The sequence below is a fragment of the Pezoporus wallicus genome, unplaced genomic scaffold (genome assembly GCF_028554395.1).
Source record: "Pezoporus wallicus isolate ANWC-B61680 ecotype Strahan unplaced genomic scaffold, APGP_CSIRO_Pwel_v1 contig_7243, whole genome shotgun sequence".
Classification (NCBI taxonomy): domain Eukaryota; kingdom Metazoa; phylum Chordata; class Aves; order Psittaciformes; family Psittacidae; genus Pezoporus; species Pezoporus wallicus.
The window spans coordinates 652,921-673,351 of record NW_026641336.1 but is presented as its reverse complement, the minus strand read 5'-3'; the positions used below and the strand labels follow the sequence as shown (position 1 = coordinate 673,351).

Below are 20,431 nucleotides of genomic sequence, written 5' to 3'. Positions count from 1 at the left end.
CTTAGGGTGTGAGCTTTGACCAGGATGTAGTAGTAAATGTTGGTTGATAGAAGACTTATGCCAAGTTTGCACGTTGTTTACAGTTATTACAAACTGTATCCACCCTTCCTCATCCTAAAGGGATGTTGCTGTTGATGTAAATGAATATAAATTAAAGCTTAACTTCAGAGCAATTCAGAAGTTTCATTTGGGGGTGGGGGGAGCATATAAAGGAAGCATTTTAATGGATATGAATAAAAGCTACATTTTTAAAAGATATAGCTACTGAAATACCTAAATATTTTTGTTGTTGTTGTTATGAAACCATTATCTTACATGCAGAAAATGTTTCAGGGAATCACTGTAGTTCCTTTCTTCTGGAGGTGCAGATTCCATATGTATTTCTGACAACTGAAGGTCTTCTTAGTATGCCAGATATTCTTCAGCTTTTGGAATCCAAGTGAGTAAAAATAACCTATTTAATCTTACTGACTATATGTTTTCGGTTTTCCAGGACATGTATCTTGTCCTATCATATTATGTAGTAGCCAGCTACCTGGCTATCAGGTACATGGCTGCAATTACACTGTTAGCATTTTAAGTTAAGAGACAAGAATGTATTTTTTTCACTGCAGCACCTCTTAAACATAGTGTCAGAGATACAGATGGTAGATTTCTTGATGCTGCTGAAGAGACATGCCGGTTTTGATCCTTCGTGTATCCTTGAGTCAGCTGTGAAGCCATTTTTGAGCTGTGTCTAATTACAGCTCATCAGGGGGAAAAAACCCACATGTTTGACATTTAAAATTAGAATATTTAATATGACTCTGACCTGTTCAAATTCTCTGTTCGGCCTGGCCATGAGCTAAATAGTCAGGAATGCTTTTTGCTACTTTCTCACCAGCTCCTTTTAGCACCAATGAAGAAATTAAACATGTGAGCAAAGAACTATATGGTTTCAGAAAAGCTTATAGTTCACTTTTTTTGTTAATGTTGAATGCACTGCCCATACAAGTTCCTAGAGGACTTACTGCTGGTGGATTTAGGTTTAGGTCGCTTCTGCTTCCTAGGGACGAGGCCAATTAGTGTGACCAATGTCTCTTGTCATCCTACCCCCTTAGTCAGCCAAGACTCCCTGAAGGCCCTAAGCATGTGGTACTCATTCAGTGAGTCTGCTAATACAGCTGGTTACAGGAGGCTGTGTTGCTGGCAGTTCTCATTCACTCAGAAAAATTTAGGATCATACCAATGGCAGTCAGGGAGTTTTCACACAGTTTGCTTTCACTGTGCTGTACAATTGTGAAAGGAAGAAAAGAAATGCATATACATTTAATTACTCAAAAGGAGTATCTAAGTATATTTTGTTCATTTATCTGACTTAGTTTCTGTATTATATCTGGGGTTTTTTGTAAACTTAAAGGCTATATATTACAGTCCTGTTCTGTGTGGTTAACAACATAATTGAATTAATCCAAGAATGTTTCATTAAATCACTGCTACACTGATACGTATCCTTCAGATGTGTCTTGCAGTGAGCTTGAGCATTTGAGCAAGACCATGGTATGAAAGGACTGTGTAATTTTAAAAATTGTATTGAGATGTGTGTTATTCATTTCCTTTAAACAAATCTTATTATTTTACTTAGCTGAGATTTAATATAATAATTTTGCTTCTTTAGGTACAGCATTACCTTTGTTGAAAGAAGCAGCAGCTACTCCTTAAGGCTCTGTGGAAGTACAGATCAGTATGTTGTGTTGACAGTAGATGAATGTACTGCTATCTATTTGCAGGTAAAAAAATGAAACTAGTATGTCCAGTTTCTGTTATGCATTGGGTCACTTCTGCAACCTTCTAATCTATCCTTTTTTCCTCATAGTTATATTGAATTCATGCATTGTTTCACATGATGATTTATTTCAAAATTCATTAACTCTAACATTCTGCCTGTGCCAGTTTGACAAGTTTAAAATCTTCTCATATCTGTAACCATATTTCTTCACAGATATGTAACATTGGAGCTGAGATTGTATTGTATTAAATATAGTTAAAGGATGCATACTTGAAAATAGGATTATATAAAGGAATGTTCTAATAACAAATTAAATGCATCTGTGACTGCATTTTCTTACCAGTATGCATGTTAATTCCTCCCATTTCAGATAATTATCTGAATTAGTCTAGAGAATAGTTTGTCCTACTTTTAATAAAAAGTAGTAGTATAAACAATAGCATAATACTTAGATTCTGGTATGCAGATGACTTTACAATTAGAAGAACTGCTACTGAAAGATAGATAAACAGTAAAATAATTAATATTGCATGCAAAACACATTCCTACATTGTACTGCAAATGCTACTGTAGTTAATGATGTTATACTTTATATATTCCATGTAAATATAATATGATTTGTATAGGCTAAGTAAGTATTTCAGAGGTTTGTAACAGTATTTTGCATTACTAAAGTTCTCAAAAATCTTAAGAACATCCTAAAAAGTTAGTAGCAGTGTTTCCTAATTACAGGAGGGAAAAAGAGGTATGAAGCAGTAAATGAAACAAAATAAAAGCTAGGAATACAATCTAGCTTTCCTCACCCTCAGATGTATCTTTCATACCTGTATTATCTAGCTATATCTATGTTTGACCTAACTTCTGCATAATACAGAGGTGCACATTAAAAGCTTGTGACAGCCATGGTAATATATTTATTTAGTTTTTACTTTTTATATTAATTTTGCGGTAGACTATGGAAGAACTAAATTATGAGAAATCCTGTGAAAATGTAATATTGAAGCTGATGGTACTCTCTCTCCAATATACGTGCTGTTGGATTGTTTTCTATTCCAGAGAAAGACTGAGTTTAGAGTAAGTTATTAAATTCTTGTGTTGTCTTGGTATTTTTAAAACAAACTTACCACTAAAGGAAGGTGCTTATTAGAACAAGCTAATACTGTTCTTTTAATTTCTCTGTAGGAACATGTTTCTCTTAGAAGAACACAAATATTGTAAACTCATATTTCTAGTGTGCTTTGGGCTTTTTATTTAGTTATAGCGTTCTCATGTGCCTGCTGAAAAACTCAGTGGAATCGTAGAAGTAACAGTGATCACTGGAGATGCAAAAAAGAGTTAGCAAAGATGGCTTTTATGTGTTAGGATTGGTTTAGGCTTACGCAAGAGATTAAGAAATGGTTGTTACAAAATAACAGGATTTGAGACAGGTAATGCTAATGTGAGGTGTATTTAAAATCAATGCATCCAGAAATTTCACAAGGCTAAGAATATTAACTACTGCAATTATTCTTTATAACTGTTAGAAGTTATAAAGTTATGTTACAAATACATGGTTATGAATTACTGTATTATCATTACTGTATATCATTTTCAACAGGGAGACATTCCTCAAGTGTTCTTCCATCAGTAATTCTGCTTTTACTATGGAAGCACAGGTTTTTTTATATGTAGTTCATAAGTGTAAGTTCCTTTACTATCTACTGTGAGATTTTTTTTCTGTGAGCAAGTGGTAAATTTTCCAAATATCACCTTTCCTCTCTGTGTGATTTTTCTCCAGTGACCAACCCTGATCCCATCCTTTTGCTCCAAGCCAGGCTTGCTTTGCTGTAGGCTGACCCCATTTTGTTCCTCACAGTGCATCTTTCAGCCCTCAGTCACTCAATGTGCCTTAGTTCTCCTTTCACAGATACTAATGCTCAGACTGCACTAGCATTCTCACTTCTGGGAATGAAACAGACATTTATTAATACATGGAACAAAAATTTTTGTATTATTACATATGCCTATTGAATGTTAACAATCGACTTAAACTGTTTCATAGGTACAGTCTCAGGGGAGATACTGTGCTTAACCTTGTCTTAATTTATGCTGCTCTAATTGAACTTACACAAAAGTCAGAAGACTTTGAAGTAAAGGTAATTCTTTTGGTAACGACCTTTCTGTTTTAATCTTCACTGTATGATATTGTGAAAGTGCTTAATCGAGTATATATTCTACATCAAAAACATAACTAAAAAATTGCTAAAATAAGTGAGAGGACATTAATTCAGTGCTTCTGAAGTCAGTGAAAAGACTGTGTTGCCTCCAGTACAAGTTGGATCAGATTCAAATAGCAGCTGAAGTGGTTTTATGACTAAGAGCCAACAAATGAGATCGTACCTTTAGTTTTATAAATTATTAGAACATGTATTAATCTTGTTTATGTCTTAATTTGAAGTTTCAGATTAATATCCTGCTACTAATGTAGCAGAAGAAAATAAAGTGTCATTTTCTCTACTGTCAGCTAATTTGCAATTTTTTCAATGTGGCAAAATAAATTAACTTTTTCATTATAAATAAGAAAATGCAGTATCTAGAATAATCAACATTTAAAAATGGGACAAAAGTTTCATTTGGTTTACCAAGTTGGTGACTGTAATGTATTTCTTTTGCATGAGGCAAACATATTTTTAGGCATTTTTTACTTATTTGCATATTAAAATTTGTTTCAAATTTATCTGGTTAAATGAAGGTTAAAGAGAGGGCAAAGCTTTTTTCATGCTATGTACTCAGCAGTGTAGTTCGTCTGGGTATTACTTACACCTTCAGTTGTCATGTCTTAAACTATATTAGGCATCTCAGAATTACCGCTTCTGTCAGAAGCTCATGTTATACTCATGAACTTGATTACATATAAAAGACCTATAGGGTAAACTACTTTCACCTACATAGGATTTGTGTAAATACGGAGTGTAATTTGCAGCCAGGCTAGTAGTCAGACATGGGAGTTCCTCTGTATGATAAGCAGGGATCAGGTTTAATTACTCCACATTACCAGCTGTTGCATTTAGGGTCACCCTTAAGCTTTCCCATTTAATTTAGCAGATTAAGACATTCCTTAGTGTAAGGGGGTTTTGACCAAAAATATTATGCGTCAATTACTTTTAGGTAGTTCTTGTGCCAGGGATTGAGGAGACAGCACTGGTAATTCGTCAGATCGCTGACAACATTTTCATAGCATCTAATACAAGTCCTCATGACTGGCTGAACAAATCCTGGCTTTCTGTCTTGCCATCTGAGGTTTGTCTCTTTCCGCTGAATCACACTATTTTCTTCCTGTTTCTGACTTAGAAATTTCTAGGCTTTTTTTTCTGTTGTTGTTATTGTTCTCTTAAAATATATTGTTGAAATAAGTATTATTATATACAGAAACAAATATTTTATATGTATCTTTGTACATACATATATAGGGCTGGAGCACCTCTCCTTTGAAGGCAGGCTGAGAGAGTTGGGCTTGTTCAGTCTGCAGAAGAGAAGTCTCCAGGGAGACCTTAGAGCAGCTTCCAGGACCTTAAGGGGACTACAGAAAAGCTGGAGAGGGACTTTTAATAAGGGCCTGTAGGGATAGGACAGGGATTTTAAATTGGAAGAGGGGAAATTGAGATTAGACATTAGGAAGAAATTCTTCACTGTGAGGGTGGTGAGACACTGGCACCAGTTTCCCAGAGAAGCTGTGGCTGCCTCACCCCTGGCAGTGGTCAAGGCCGGGTTGAATGGGGCTTTGAGCAACCTGGTCTAGTGGAAGGGTCACTTGCCTTCCACTAGAATAGTGAATAGTGCTGCTAACAGACTTGTTTTAATACAAGATAGCAGAAATCTCCTTAACTGCTCATGCAGTAGCTGACATTTGGCATTTACAATAAAATCTTGAACATGTCCATTAGTCACAGTCAAATATATGACTTTATCTTTTATATTAAAGTTTTCAAGTTAAACTTACAGATTCATTCATTTTATGTGGAAGCTTTGAATTCGTGTAAAGCAAGATCCTTTTTGGGATTTGCGCAATTCAGCAGCATTTTAAATCAGGTATTGACATGGCCTTTAAAGTGTGCAATATTGGATTATATGTTTTCCAATTTAGAGATAAAGTTTACCAGTAAAAATCTGAGAGGAGTCACTGATTGTATTTTGTCTTTGTTAAAGGTATTAGATCCTGGCACCTGCTGAGTTCAGAGTTTCATGAAAGTCAGGAACCAGAAACTGTGATTCCTAAAATGCTACAGTTCTGAACTTTTTGCCCTCTGTGTGACACTCAGCCTTCCCCTAGCAACTCCTGCTTTAGGCACATGTCTCATTGCTGTTTACAAACACTGTGCAAAACAAAATTAGCATTGTCAGCTTATTTTGACTTAAGGAATCCTCTTCAAAATGGAGAATAAACAGTAAATGTGATACTGTGTTTTCAAATCAACTTTACATCATTCACTAGTTTCACCCTTTAGAACAGAAACAAGCATCTTTAGACTACTTGCTTTTTATCAAACTGCTATGCAGAACTTACTCTTGCAAAAATAATACAGTTATATCTGTAGTAAAAAAAAGTTTTCATCATGCTATAGAAGTACACTATTTGAAAGCTGTATTTCTATGATCCACTGGATGATCTGTTCGTAGGGATACCATTCTTCAAAAAAAAAGAAAAAAGGAAAAAAGAAAAAAAAAGTTTGTCAGATATCAATCTAACTAAATAATTTCCATTTCCAGACAGAGAAATGCCTGCTTACTTTTCCATGTGTCAATCCTCTGGTTGCTCAGCTTATGTTAAAGAAGGGATCTTCACTGAATAAGTTGTTTCTTGCAAGCCTTGATCAACTTCAGGAACTTCTGCCAGAGGTTCCAAAAAGAGTTTTAAAGGTTGGCCAAAATTAATTTATGTATGAGATCAATCTTTTTGCATTGTTTTAATACAGCTGGGTTTTTTTATTCTGATGCTACATGCACATTTGCTGATATCTTTTAGAAATATCTAAAGTGCTCAGCCTGCTAATTCTCAGCAGATTTTGTGAAGTCAGTTCTGGGCTAATGAAAGAGAATAAAGTATATTAAGGTATTGATTTTCCTGTGTCAAGAGACAGGCTATTACTTACTCTCATTATAAATTTAAGACAGGTGGAACATTGTCTACTGTACGTGCCTCTCCTTCTGTATTGATCTCTTTTTTTCTTTCCAGTAAACAAAATATTATACGTCTTAGAATCCTAACAACTGGTTTAACTTTTCATATTTGTCAGTGTAGACATGTACTACAAACACTCCTCAAGAATCTTTTTCTGTTTCAGCATTTTAGTGACATGACGTCTTCATACAGCCAAAAGGCTGCTGCTCCTCTAGAAATACCAGTGAAACGTGCACCACCCCCCAAAAAGCAGAGTAACTTCAACACATTCTATCCAGATTATAAACAAAACCATCAGTCTTTAGGACTGCTTGGTAAGACACAAAACACCACAGGTAATATCTTCAGTTACTGGGAAAATGTAGCTAAGTGAAAATCTGAGTGTATTAGAATCTGTATCTTCTAATAATGGAAAGGTCTGAGGAGACAGACTGCAATGAAAATGCTCAATGGCATCTTGATTTTCTGTAAATTGTAGAGAAATAAGCTATCTTTTCATTCTCCAAACAGAATGATTCAAATTTTTCTCTACCAGGAGCATCTCCTATGAGTTCTGAAGCCTTAATTCCTCCACTGAATCCTCATCGGGTTTTTTTTTACTGTGATGCTCCAACCTATCTGCAAAAGAAATCGTGTTCTTCAGAAGCAGTTATGGGAAGGAAGCAGAATTTCTTTGCTGTGCCAAAGGACTGTGAAGATTTTGCTCATCTAGATGTTACTAATTCTCTTCATGTTGAAAGACAGCCTGTGAAGATGCATTGTAGCTCTGATGATTCTTCCAAAAACTCTGAAAAAGATAATTTCTTTGCAACTTTCGGTGACTGTGAACCTCAGGAGAGCTCGCAGAGTTTTCTAGGAGAATTCAGAGACACAAAATTTAAGAGCCCAGAAATTCTGATTGACCAGACCCCATGGAATGACTCTTCATCCACAGGCCCATGTGATTCATTTGCACCTGATGGGTTCCTCTCTGATTTGTTTGTTGACCCAGATGATCTTCAAAGTCTGAGTTTTCACCAAATAGGTAGAGAAACTAAAGAAAAGAAAAAACAAAGTCTGCCATTCTTATGGACAAAAGAAAAAAACAGAACAGGTATGTTCAAAGCATATGTTTGCTGAAATTCTGTTTGTAAATCAACTGAAACAGAAATATTTGTATCACTAGATTTTGTATGTTGTTCAGCTAGTTGTTAAAACAAATGCAATCCAACTGTTGCATGTTTCCTTTACTAAAAAACTTAACTTCCATGTACTTGTCTTCTGTGTTAAAAGATTCCTAAACATTTGTTTTCTGGTTTTAAAGAATATTAAAAACAAACAAACAAACACACAAAACCAAACTAAAACCAGAATTGTGTTACTGCCATGGGAAAATACTGGAAAATAGAGTTTTCCAATATTGTAAGATTCATCCTCCTCTTTCTTTGACAGTGCCTGAAATGTGCGTAATTATTATGCCTGAGTTTATTTAAAATTATGAGAAAGATAGCTTTGTAAACATAGGTTTGGACAAAAGGGCTGTTTTCTCTGAAGGCCAAAAAGTAGGTACAGCAGATTCTGAGAGTAAGATATAGATACTTCTAATGGCTGTGTTTTGCTCTTGGTGTAAATGGACTAAGAATTTCACCCTGACAACTCTAAAGTTTTATTCATACAGCTCTCTTATTCTTGGATTATGGTTTTTTAACTAATGTCTCCAGGGCTAAACTGTTTACTTGAGATCATTCCAAAGCCTATTTCTTCAAATACTTCAAATAGATGGTATAGTGTGCACTTCAAAACTTTGTTTACCCTGAAGGTGCATACAGACCTTACATAAAATCTTCTGGATTCCCTCTTTTTTGTTGTTGGTGGTTTTTTTTTTGTTTGTTTGTTTTTTATCTCTGGTTTTCATTCTCAAATATAGTTAGCTTGAGGCCTTTTTTGATAAGCCATAATATGTATCCATGGATTCCTGAAAGTGAGAAAGCATCAGTAGTCCCTGTTAGACAATGTATTGCAGTATCATATATTGTAGGGTGGTTTTTTAAATTCTGCTGCTTCCCTGTAGGTGAAGTGCCACATTCTTTAAAGATCCAGGGTTAAGCTTCTTAAATAAAGAAGCCTAACTCCTAGTACAGGTGGCATAATTTATGTTTTCTTGTTGCTACCTGTTGTTAAATCTGTTGCTAGTACGGCAAGGTCAGCATAGCATTAAAATCCTTTCACTAAATAGATTGGACTCATTCCTGAAAACACAGGTAGCTAAGTGATACCATTATGTTTCTTGGGCTGCTTAAGGTGATCATGCAAGTAAAGAGAGGAAAATTTAATTGGATATGGTGAACTGCTTTAGAGTTTCAGCCTCTGTGAATTAAAATGTTTATACAGAAACCCTGAACAGACCTGTTGGCTCTCCATTGTGATTAAATTCAAGACTTGGGATATTATGGGTAGGTAACAGTATTTCAGTAGCCTAAAACTGGCACTGATAGTATAAAATTCTGAAGACTGTAGTTTCAGTAGAGAACAGTGCAAATTCTTCTAGAATCAATTTTACACTATTCTGTAAACACTGTGATCATAGAATCATAGAATGATAGGATGATTTGGGTTGGAAGGGACCTTAAAGATCATTCAGTTCCAGCAACCCTGCCATGGACAGGAACATCTTTCACTAGACCAGGTTGCTCAAAGCTCCGTCCAACCTGGCCTTGCACACTGCCAGTGGTGGGGCAGCCACAGCTTCTCAGGGCAACCTGTGACAGTCTCTCACCACCCTCACAGTGAAGAATTTCATCTTAATGTATAATCTAAATCTATCTTTCAATTTAGACTGCTCATCTTTGTGGCCTCCTCTGGACTTGCTCCGACAGGTCCATGTCCTTCTTCTACTGGGGATCCCAGAGCTGAATGCAGTGATCTCTGAGTAAAAAGCTTTCTGTAATACTCTTCCCGGTAGGGCAGAATTATACTTAAATCTGAATCAAATAAAAAACAAAAAGTGACTTGCAGTTTAGATTTGGGAAGAATAGGCTTATTGTACTTAATTATTCAATAGCCAGGGGAAAAGTAAGTATACTAAATAGTTGTGCATGCTAATGCAAAACAAACAAACAAACCCCCACAAGACACAAAACCAAACCCCACCTTAATACTGTGAAAGCCTTCTGAAGGCCCAGATTTAGAAAATGTGAAACACCAAGTTTAAGAAATTTGCATAAAGTTAAAAAGACACATTGGGAACCCCCAGGGATTTCTTCAAGCTTCAGATCAAATTTTTATTAAGCCACAAACAATGCCAATATTTCCACTGGAACAGATGAAATCCTCAGGTCAATGTTAAAGATTTCTGACAATACTTTTTGTGAAGACTAAACATGATTTTCTTACAGTAACTTACTTTGAATAAGCAGCTACTCAAATATTTTACTGTAAAAATAATCTTAGGAACGTAAGTAGCCTTTTTTAAACAACTTAGAAACATGAACATAGCTCTGGTTAAAAAGAAACAACTTTCACAATTATTAAATAGTACTGAGTGTCGTATTAATGACATTGTATTTGTAGTTTATCATGCATAAAATTTCTTTCCACTTCTTTTCCAGATTCAGGATTTGCAGAAGTACCAGAGTTCAAAAAACGAAGACTAACATATGAAAGAGTCCCTGGAAGTGATGGACAAACACGTCTTAAATTCTTTTGAATGGGATGGAATGGGGATTTGTATACTACACACACTTTTTAAACTTCTTAGTCTTTGAAGGGAAATAGATTAAATTGAACTTTTTTGTTCATTTTTAGAGAGAAATTAGAGTTTGTGAATCCTTACTAATTCAGAATTCTTTTGTATGTTTAAAAAATTTTACTAAACAAACTGGTTCCTTGAACTTGGAGAATTACTGTTTCTCTGTTCTCATGGGTGATATAAAGTTACTTTATCACTCTTTATGCAAAAAATAAAATATGGATGAAAAAAACCCAGACACTGAAGCTAATGGAATTTTTAAGGCACATGTGTTTATTCCCTGAGCATGCAGCTTTACAGGCTTAAAGACAGATCAGATATGCTGAACTCTCAAGGATGCTCATAGAGTTTTAGAGCTTTCTTGCACTCACAGCTGTGACTCTCTGTATTTTCCCTTGGGGGCAGTTCCACTTCTTCACCTCTGCAGTTCCTTTAAGAACTCATGTGATAAGTTCATGAACTGCCTTTTATCATAATTAAGCTACAGGAACAACCTATTTGTTTTATGGACAGTTTTATTTGTTTTATGTAAGAGATATGCTGAAATTTACGACTCTGATAGTTTTAATTCAGAGAGCTTGGCTGTGACCCAGCTCTCTCATAATCTGGTGGAGGCCATTTCATTGACTGAAATCCACATTTTTCAGTACTGCTTACTGTCGGCAAGCAGGGAGATGGAAGTCATCTGGGAGGCATTGACAGATAATGAAGGCTACAGCTGGAAGAGATAAGAGATTAGTGAGTGGGGTAAAAAAAGACATCTCAGTTGCAAGCTACAGAAGAGAGAGGGTAGAATAGTACCTGAACCTTCACTTCCCATCAGCAGTTTGGCAATGAAACAGGAAGTATGTGTGGGAGCAATGGTAGACAGTAACTCCGTTCTGCTGCAGGAATGCATGCACAGTTTGCACCCGCATGCCTGCCAGCTCCAGTGCCTGCTCAGCGGCCTGCAGCTGAGATGATTCAGTTTTAGCATTCACAAATCTTTCCGAGTTTGATGCAATAACAGAAAGAAAAATGAAACAAGTTTATGGTTTACACTTTTAGTAAAATACTTTCTTGCCTTTTTGAGTCTTTATTAAGTGCACTTCTTGGATAAATGTAAACCAGCATTTAGGGGAGAAAGCTCTGGTCTCACAGCAAATGGAGTGCTGATTTTTAGCTGAGATTTCCTAAAACCTATGACAGCACTAACAGCAATTTTAGTTCACACTAAGTATCTCCAGACTATTTGTATCCAAATTATTTGCAACACTTTCAAAAACACCTTTCAAGTGTAACTTAAAAAGAAATTTAGCAGAATTGCGAACAGGGTTTCCCTACTTTGCCCATAATAAGAGAAAAAACTTAAATGGAAATTGCAGTTTGCTTACTATTTGTGGTCCATTTTTGTGGTCACTTGACCTAGCCATTTTACTTCTCTTTGATTCATGGGTTTGGCTTTGTCAGAGCTGCATCCCAAATTGCCAGGCTCAGGAATGTGTTCTTTTAGTAGTGCAGCTCAACGAAGCCTCAGTCACAGACAACCACAGTGCAGCAAATTATAGCTGCCCCTGACAAACTATTTATTTATGTCCTCCTTTCACACAGGCAAAGGCTGATGCCAGAACATTTACATGGGCAGTCTTGGAAGACTGGCTCAGATGATCTCTAGATCACTTCAAAAACAAGGGCATGTTGCCCATGTTCAGTAAGCAGAGAAAATTCAAGTGCTGTCTGTGTTAAGTTTCCATACTGTAGAAAAGATGTCAGTGTACAGTTAGTTACTGGCAATGCAGTGGCAAATAGGGGCAAGGGCTTGCAATGACCAGTCATTTTTACTTTATTTGTTTATGACTCTTGGTATCTCACAGATACGTACACACTAGCAAATTTATCATAGGTGCCATTCTCATCCCTCCTCCCACCTGTTTAATGTGGAGGATTACTGCACTGTAAAAATGCACTTCCCTTCTCCCCCAGATCATCTATAACTAAAAATAAGTAGGAAGTAACTACCTCCTAACCACCAGTCCTCCGTCAGTGGGGAAGGACACTCAGTTCTTGGATCAGATTTGTAAACTGCTCAGTGATGAGGCAGATGGCAGCTGTAGGTGGGAGAGAGCTGAGCTGAGGAACTATGAGAGGTGGTGGTGGCAAAGGGAGCCTTGTGTCTCATGTGAGGCACTTGGTGCACAGTGTGCGCTCACTTGATGTGCTTTATTGTGGGCATCCTGTGGGACCTGCTGCCATGAAACCTGGTATGAAGGCCTCCTGTGTGCTGTGTGGAGTGTTAAAACCTAAGCAGGCAGCCCCCTTGGATGGTCTTTGGGAAAGAAAGCCAAGACATTGTTACATGTTCAGAGCTGCCCATCCCACTGTAGGTGGCATCTATTAAAGCAGGGGCAGCAAAATGCGATGCTTGTCCCTGTCCAAACCACCCCAGCTGTCAGTTTTGCAAAGAAGAGTGCAAACATAACTGTAGCTGGAGATGAGACATTGTCCTATTGGTGAGGCAAGAGAGACCCTGTTCTGCCTGCAGCAGACAGCTGCTCAGACTCGTCAGGTTCCTGCAAGTGAAAAAAGGGACCTGCAAAAGCTGAGCTGATAAAACACAAGCTGCTCCATTCCGTCAACACAACATCACCAGCAGTGGCATGCTTTGTAAAACTGACTCCCAACAGGAACCCAAGAGCCTCAACACCAACTAACCCTGCTGTGGAGCTCAGTCTGACACCTGGCTTTTGTCACAGACCATGCCTTGGGAGGGCAGAGGTGGCATTGCTATCATCCATCTCCCTGCTTGTACCCTGCAACTCAAATCAAGCTGAGTAAAGGAGCACACCGCTCTGAAGAGACTGGAATGTGTTTTCCTCCTGAGACTGCAGAATAACCACCCCACTCGCTGGTACACCACAGGGGAGTGCTCCTAGTCCATTTCACAGCTGATGCATGGTGTTTCTCCCCTTGCTGGTGCAGGATGTGGATGCAGTCAGGACCTGCAGAATACTCAGTGCTGCTCCTCCAGCGTGGTGCTCCAACTGAAAGGTACCGCATGGGGCTGGGCATGGCAACCAAGAGACAGCAGTCATGTAGCTGGGTGGCAGCAGCTGCTTTCTTGTGCACACTGTAATTTGGCAGTTTGTTATGCCAGCTCAGCAGCCACTCCAGAGCCCAAGCTTCAAGCGAGGACACTAAACAGGGAAGTGTATGCTGCAAGGGAGCCTGGACAGAGAAACAGATGTGGGGACAGGGAGAAGGTTTCACTGTGGGAGGTGAAAGAAATATGAAGGGCTTGCATGGGAGGGAGTGGCCAGCAGCCATCTGATGGCTGTTAGCAGGCATTTAATGCATATTCTCATCCCTCTACACCCTCCCCGACTTGGAACATTTTGACCTCGATCTGAGTGTCTGACCAGCTCTGTGCAGGCTTCCGGCAGGACAGCAAGCATGAAAACCTTTTGCCAAATAGCTTGAGGCCTCCCCTCCCACTGCAGAATCAAAGTATCCTCTTCCTTACAATATCTTCTCTTTGTTACAATTAAACAACGAGTTCAAAGCCTGGGAAAGTAGGGAAAGGAATTTTATTTCCAAACTTCGAAAAGATTAATACAAACAATAGAAAGTAGACAACATTACAAAACTATTAAAAAAGTTAGTTGTCCTTTTAAAAGTGCTCTATAAAAAAAATGAAGGCAAATGACCAAGCACATTTTAGTATTTTTGCGTGTTGTAAACCTTGACAATTACATGTACAACTATTTTTGGGTGTTCACAGATTTTTAGTGTCTGTTTGGTCACAATTTATACATATCAAGGATATTCCACTACAACAGTACCTTTACTAATACTAATTCGGAGAGTGTTACAGATTAGAGGTCTTGTAAGAAATCCTTTTCTTTTCTTGTAAGAAAAGGCCTTAGGAATCAAGCCTGTGCTACACACTGTGTCCAGCAGTTTCTAATATGTGTCATTTATGGACTTAGATGCACCTGAAAAAGAACTGTAGGTGGTTCCAGTTTACTAATAGAAACAAAATTCCACTGAGAACATGAGTTCAGTACTAACAGCTTTTAGTTTTATACTTTTTCACTTTTTGAAAGTTTTATTGGGGGGGAGAAAAAGAAGCAAATCCCAAATAGTTTCTATTCTCATTCCAGTGTAATAGTTTACCAAGATAGTAATTTAGTAAAAATCCATGTCTTTTCTAAAATGTAAACTTCTCAAGTAGTATTTGTATAGTTAGCACAGCGTAGCAACAATTGTGACAATTCTGAAAAGAGTAACAGTTACATTAGAAAACTTTATGAACATAAGCAAAAGACTGAAGTTCGGATACACAAGAAAACAAACAGATGAATATTTAGGAAACTGGTTTAGCCACACAAGTTAGGACACAGAGAGAGAGATTCTTCTTGTGAAAGAAAGGCAGTTGTTAAGCATGTCAGGCTTGAAGGCAACTCTCTGATGACCTTCCCTGTAACAGGAAAAGTAAATCCATTAAAAATGCTGTTTTCCAAGCTGACAAATTTCTCTTACAAATTATACCACAAAAGCTCCTTTGCACTGAGAAAAACTGAATAACCCTTTTCTTTGTTGAGTATTGACATCCTGAATACTTCTAAATATTTTTTAGTTGGGTTTTTGACTTTGGTTTCATTGTTTTTGATCCTAAGGTAACTAAATAAAAAACTAGATAACTGCTCTATCATCAAAAGGCTACTAAATGACATCCTGGCCTGAGCTTTTCTAGAAGTATCACAAATTTACCATCCAACTTGTTTGAGAAAGTATTTTGTATCCTGTCTGGATGATGCAATCAAACTTGAATCCTAGAAATACACCTATACACACAGAGAGACACAAAAAATAAGAAGCAAAAGGCTGCTTTGATAGCACAATAACACATGCAACAGTCATGCCAATTTCATCTTATTTGCAGGAAGAATTAAGGGTAGCACCTAAGTTAAGAAAATACTCTGCTGGTGCTTCACCCCCAGCCCAAGTTTTTCCAGAAGACCACCTCATGCTCAGTTTTCTTCCCTTTCAGGTTCAGTCCTGTGTTGTCAAACCTATGTAGCAACAATCAAAGCACACTACTGATGAGGCACAAGCGCAGATGCAATCTCAGGAACCCTGGTAGCAGGAAGGGGGAGATTCTGTAAGTACGTCACATTCCAGTTTAAATTTCTGCTTGTAAAACCCCATTCATTTTCATTTTGATAGTGCTCTCAAAGAAAGAACAGAATTCAGTGGTTCTTTCTCTCCCTGTAGTTTTCTCAGCTATCAGGAACTATTTTATTTTTAATTTTGAAAAGTAACCCTTTCTGACCATCCTACTTCCACCTTTGTTTGTCATGCACAAGAAGTAAGTTTTTCCAACAAAAGTTTGGCATCATCCTGCCTAAGACTACAAGCACACATGGCCTCCCTTCCTCCTGCTGCAATCACAGGTACACATGGGAGAGACAACAGTGGGAATCACCAAACTGGATCCCAAAGAATTACCAATGCTGGACAGTCACCCATCCAGCTGGCCAGTGTTCCACAGCTACAAGCAGTGCAGAGTGCTAAGGCAGGCAAAGTTTAGGGAGTATCTCATCCTTCAGACCTGTGCTGAAAAAGGTTACAAAGCATGTGATTACAGATTGCTTCAGCTCCTCTTGGCTTCCACCACTTTTGGTGCTGTACCAGTATACAGTTGTTCAGTAACAACAGAAAGAGCCCAAGAACACACTCAGCCAAATGAACTGCAGTATGACTTTGAAGACAGCATGTATTTTAACAAGGTTCTTGCTTAAGCTGCAAGTTAGTCATCAGAATACATGCATCTGTCACGGCTTTGTCTTCTTCAAGATGAGTATGTGACTGGCTTGTACATCTGGCTGTGTCAGCATGTCAGGGGCAGCTATATTATTTTGGCTGCTGCTAAAGACCCTAGAGCTGCTCAAGCAGAAAAACAGATCAAAAAAAAACAAACCCCAACTTATAAACAAAACACCTCTAGAAAGAGCTGTAGGAAAGAGACATGCTTCCATTGTCACACCTCATAGGAAGAGAAAACAATTTGTAGAGTAGCAGTGAAGTGATGACACTTGGCTACTCAGAACTTGATATTAAAACAATTACCATCACATGCCCTTGTCCTTCTGAGGGCTTGGGTTTCAAATCTGAGTTGTTGTTGTGGTAGCTGTGACTTTATTACCTGATTTCAGAGTAGAGTGCAGGATCGGGGTTCTCGAAAGGGATTGCTCCCCGCAGGAACCCCAACAAGCAAAGCATCTTTGCAGGCATTTTGCATACAGTATTGCTGGAGTTCTGCAGCTGCCTGAGAGACCTGCGTAAAGGGAAAAGAGAAACAAATCCAGAGAGGAAACTAATTCATTCACAAGCATCTATTAGGCATTTCCTCTTGAACAGCCATTACCAAACAGAGCTGGAGAGCAGCCAAGCCAGCTCTTGGATTCTAAACCAGCAAATACATCAGCACAGATGCACATTTACAAAGCTCCAAATAAACACACATGAAATACTTGCCATTTGATGAGCCAGAGCAGTGTAGAGGACAGAGGTGAAAGTGCAATGCAATCTGTCCTCATTAAAATGCACAGGGCTGTGACCACAATGTTTTCTAAGCTACTGTACTGTTTACAGGTTTATATTTGAACTCATATGTCCTGAGTTAATTTATTGAAAGGGTTTTCATTCCCAAACTGTTAACAACACAGAGCATAAGAAGGAATGAAAGCGAAAAGATGAAAAATTTCTAAAATCCAAATTGCCACCTTCCGCTGGCAATGAAGTGAGAGCTTCAAATCCATTCTGGCCCCAGAGAGCACAGTCCAGCGCTGTGGAACAAGCCCAGGAACCCAGATGGGATTTTGGTTCTTAGAATGTCTGGAAGCATGTGAGAAAATCTGTCCCAGCACATGCTTTCATTTGCTATTTTGCTGCTTTCCTGTTCACTGCCTCCCAAGTCTCCTCCAGGATACTCATCCTGGTAACTGGCTGTCAGCATTCCAGGGAGTTGTTAAGAGAAGCATTTCTCCACAGCCTCCCAAGTTCTTTTGTACTCTTGGAGCACAGGCAGAAGTACCGGCAGCAAGGGGATCCCTGCTAGTCAATGGGCTTTGTCCACTGAGAGAGAGAACCTCTTTCTGGAGGATGCAAAGGTCTCTGTGTTCTGCCCAGCCCCTTCAACCCACACAGCATTAGTACCCTTCCCTTGGCCACAGCACTGACCCCTTGCTGGTACCTATGGACCACATGGCTACTAGGCAGAGATGCTGCTTGCCTTATCAGGCCAAGGCTGCATGGGGCTTTTTCCTGGGAAGGTGAGCAGTCGTTCGGGGCACGGCTTGCCCTGTGAGCATAGCAGAGTTAGCAGTTCCTCACTGTGCCTCCTTGCACTTTGCTGCCCAACTCTGCAAGACACACTGAGCTATGCATATCCTGGTGCTCCTGCAAAGACACAAACCTGAGGTTTGGCATCCCTGTGAGGATTATCCATACAGCAGCAAACTGTTGTTCTAGGACAGATCTGCCTACTCGTAGCCCTACCTATGCCCCTATAGCATTCTTACGGAAATGCATGCAAAGAAAGTATGAGGGTTTCTGATGTATTTCATCATGGGTGAACACGCTCCCTGCAGAAGCCTCCAAGACGTGTGGGGGTACTTCTTTCCCACCTGGTTTCCTCTTTCTGGAAACGCTCTTCCTGTCTGGTCTTTTAGCTGGCAGCGCAAACAGAATAGTCACTGCGGCTCTGTGCTATGGGATGTATTTTAAAAAACCCTTTCATACCCAGCTTCCGTCTGAAAACACATTGTCCGTTCACAGGAGCCAAACATTTTCTCCTGTCTCAGCATCTGCTAAACGTGATCCAAGTGGCCCTTCACCAGCTGAATATACCCCCTGCTGGTTTTACACAGAATGTCAAGAAACCAAGATAACACTTTGCGTAAGACATAGTTTTAATTGTGCATCATTTCACTTGTGCAAAAGACATGAAGAGGATCCTGGAGCAGCAGACCTGGAAGGAGACTGCTGTGCACATGGCTGCGTGGTCTCACCAAGGCCAAGGCTCCTCAGAATAAAAGCAAACCCATAGCAAGTGTGAGATTCATATTTGAGAAATCCAGCTCCAGAATGTTACTGCCACAAAGTAACGTCCAATAAACTACACACTATATTTTTATATACCCTCCCTGCCCACACAGAAAGCAGTGAGGGGGTATATGCCTAAAAATGAGCAGGAGCAGAGATCCAGGTTACTGCTGGCAGTGTAAAGCAACAGAAATGTTTCGTCAATCACTCCTGTGTTAGACAATGTCCTTCTTGCCATGAGAGCCTACACATTTGCTCTGCCTTGTGCTGTTCTCACAGATTTCCACAGGTCACTGCATCGGTGAACTACAGTCACTTTCAGCCAATCAAACATCTGACGACTCAATAGTTGCTCATAGAATTTAGCAACAACAATGAACTGATTGGGATAATGTCCAAAAGACAAGCGGTTTCACCTTGCAATGGGAACTTCAAGTTTTCAGCAGCCCAGGACAGTAACAGTGGGAAAGGGTGTTCCGAGTTATTTTTTAAATCAATTAACTAAGCTCCCGCAGGTCAACAGACGGCCACTGTCGTCAGACTGAGGAAGCTGATGTTTGTGACTGGCCAGCGGAAAATGGCGAATGCATGGAGGCGATGAAGGAAGTGCAGGATACAAATTAGTTTGACCTTCAATCCCTTCACAGCCTGTGTTGGATGTTGTGCCTCGCTGGAAAGAATCCTTTCTGCAAAGCGGTTGCGAACACCCCTCTCCTCCCCCCCAGCCCGCTCAGAACCCAGAGCTGTCTTGGACGTGGTGTGAATTTGCATGAGTGACTTTGGGCTGACGGGGAAAAAAAACCAACAAAAGACAAACGAACAAGATAACCCCCAACCGAGTAACCAACCAACCAAAAACCCACAAGCAAAATAAACAACAAAAATCCGCCAAACAGACCCCACGAAGCCGAGCCTTAGGAGGTGGCAGATGACGGGAGCGCCTTGCTAGCCTGTCTTTGGAAATCCTTAGGCAGGAGAGTCTATGCGTGCGTGCGTGCGTGCGTGCGTGCGAGCCCGCCTGCGCTCCCAGGCCTGTCGGGTGCGCAGATCACACCGCCTCCCCCGCAAGCCCCTCGGGCTGAGGAGCTGCTCCAGACTCTAGCTTCTTGTGCGGAATTAACGCGGTGCTGCCGCGTCTCTCCCCGCAGCTCCTTCCACCCGTACCCGCGACCTGGACACACGCACCCCTCGGCCCCTTCCCCCCGACTCGCCCCCAGGGCGGCGGCGCGGGCAGACAGCGGCAGGAGCTGCTGGTCCCCGGGTGAGCCGCTCGCCGCCTCACCTTGATCCTCTCCACGCCCGCCTCCAGCTTCAGCTGCTCCACCAGCCGCTGCATGGTGCTCAGGCTGCCGCCCGAAGACATGGCCGGACCGCGGGAGGATGCACGGACAGAAGCAAGCAGCTCGGCTCGGCTCCCCCCGCAGCCGCCGAGCCGCTAAGGGGAGGGACCGGGCAGGGCCGGGCCGGGCCCGCTCCGCTCCGCCCTCAGTCCCCCCGGGTCGGCCCCGGCTGGCGAGTCCCGGCCCGACCGAATCGCGGCGCCTGGCGGCGGCCTCGGCTGCGGAACCGCGTGCCCCGGGGGTAGGAAAGCGTTTTGGTTAAACAGGAGAGGACGGAGAAAATAAACAAACCAGGGACAAAAAGGGGGAGGGGAAAAAATAGGGGAAAAGAGGGGAAACGGGGAAGGGGGGAA

At 40.2% G+C, this 20,431-nt stretch overlaps 2 protein-coding genes across 2 annotated transcripts in view; one reads left to right on the top strand and one right to left on the bottom strand.

Moving 5' to 3' along the window:
• Positions 1-10,967, top strand: part of SHOC1 (shortage in chiasmata 1) — a 45,072-nt gene extending 34,105 nt beyond the window's left edge. The window contains exons 20-28 of the mRNA XM_057423144.1: positions 322-439; positions 1,658-1,769; positions 2,721-2,842; positions 3,810-3,903; positions 4,916-5,047; positions 6,515-6,664; positions 7,090-7,240; positions 7,462-8,019; positions 10,514-10,967. Coding sequence (XP_057279127.1) covers positions 322-439; positions 1,658-1,769; positions 2,721-2,842; positions 3,810-3,903; positions 4,916-5,047; positions 6,515-6,664; positions 7,090-7,240; positions 7,462-8,019; positions 10,514-10,611 — 1,535 coding nt within the window. The 3' untranslated portion in view covers positions 10,612-10,967. The remainder of the gene's footprint in view (positions 1-321; positions 440-1,657; positions 1,770-2,720; positions 2,843-3,809; positions 3,904-4,915; positions 5,048-6,514; positions 6,665-7,089; positions 7,241-7,461; positions 8,020-10,513) is intronic.
• A 3,866-nt stretch (positions 10,968-14,833) lies between these two features.
• On the bottom strand, positions 14,834-20,148 carry GNG10 (G protein subunit gamma 10). Its single transcript, XM_057423140.1, has 3 exons — positions 20,021-20,148; positions 16,838-16,969; positions 14,834-15,109 (listed from the first exon to the last, which is right to left on the bottom strand). The coding sequence occupies exons 1-2, from the start codon at positions 20,099-20,101 to the stop codon at positions 16,844-16,846; spliced, it is 207 nt and encodes a 68-aa protein (XP_057279123.1). The 5' UTR covers positions 20,102-20,148; the 3' UTR covers positions 14,834-15,109; positions 16,838-16,843.
• Positions 20,149-20,431: the final 283 nt, after the last annotated feature.

Coding starts and splice junctions, on each gene's coding strand:
- GNG10 (XM_057423140.1), bottom strand. CDS start 20,101: ATGTCTTCGGGCGGCAGCCTGAGCACCATGCAGCGGCTGGTGGAGCAG. Junction 16,970..20,020: donor CGGGCGTGGAGAGGATCAAG/GTGAGGCGGCGA, acceptor CCCTTTACGCAG/GTCTCTCAGGCAGCTGCAGA.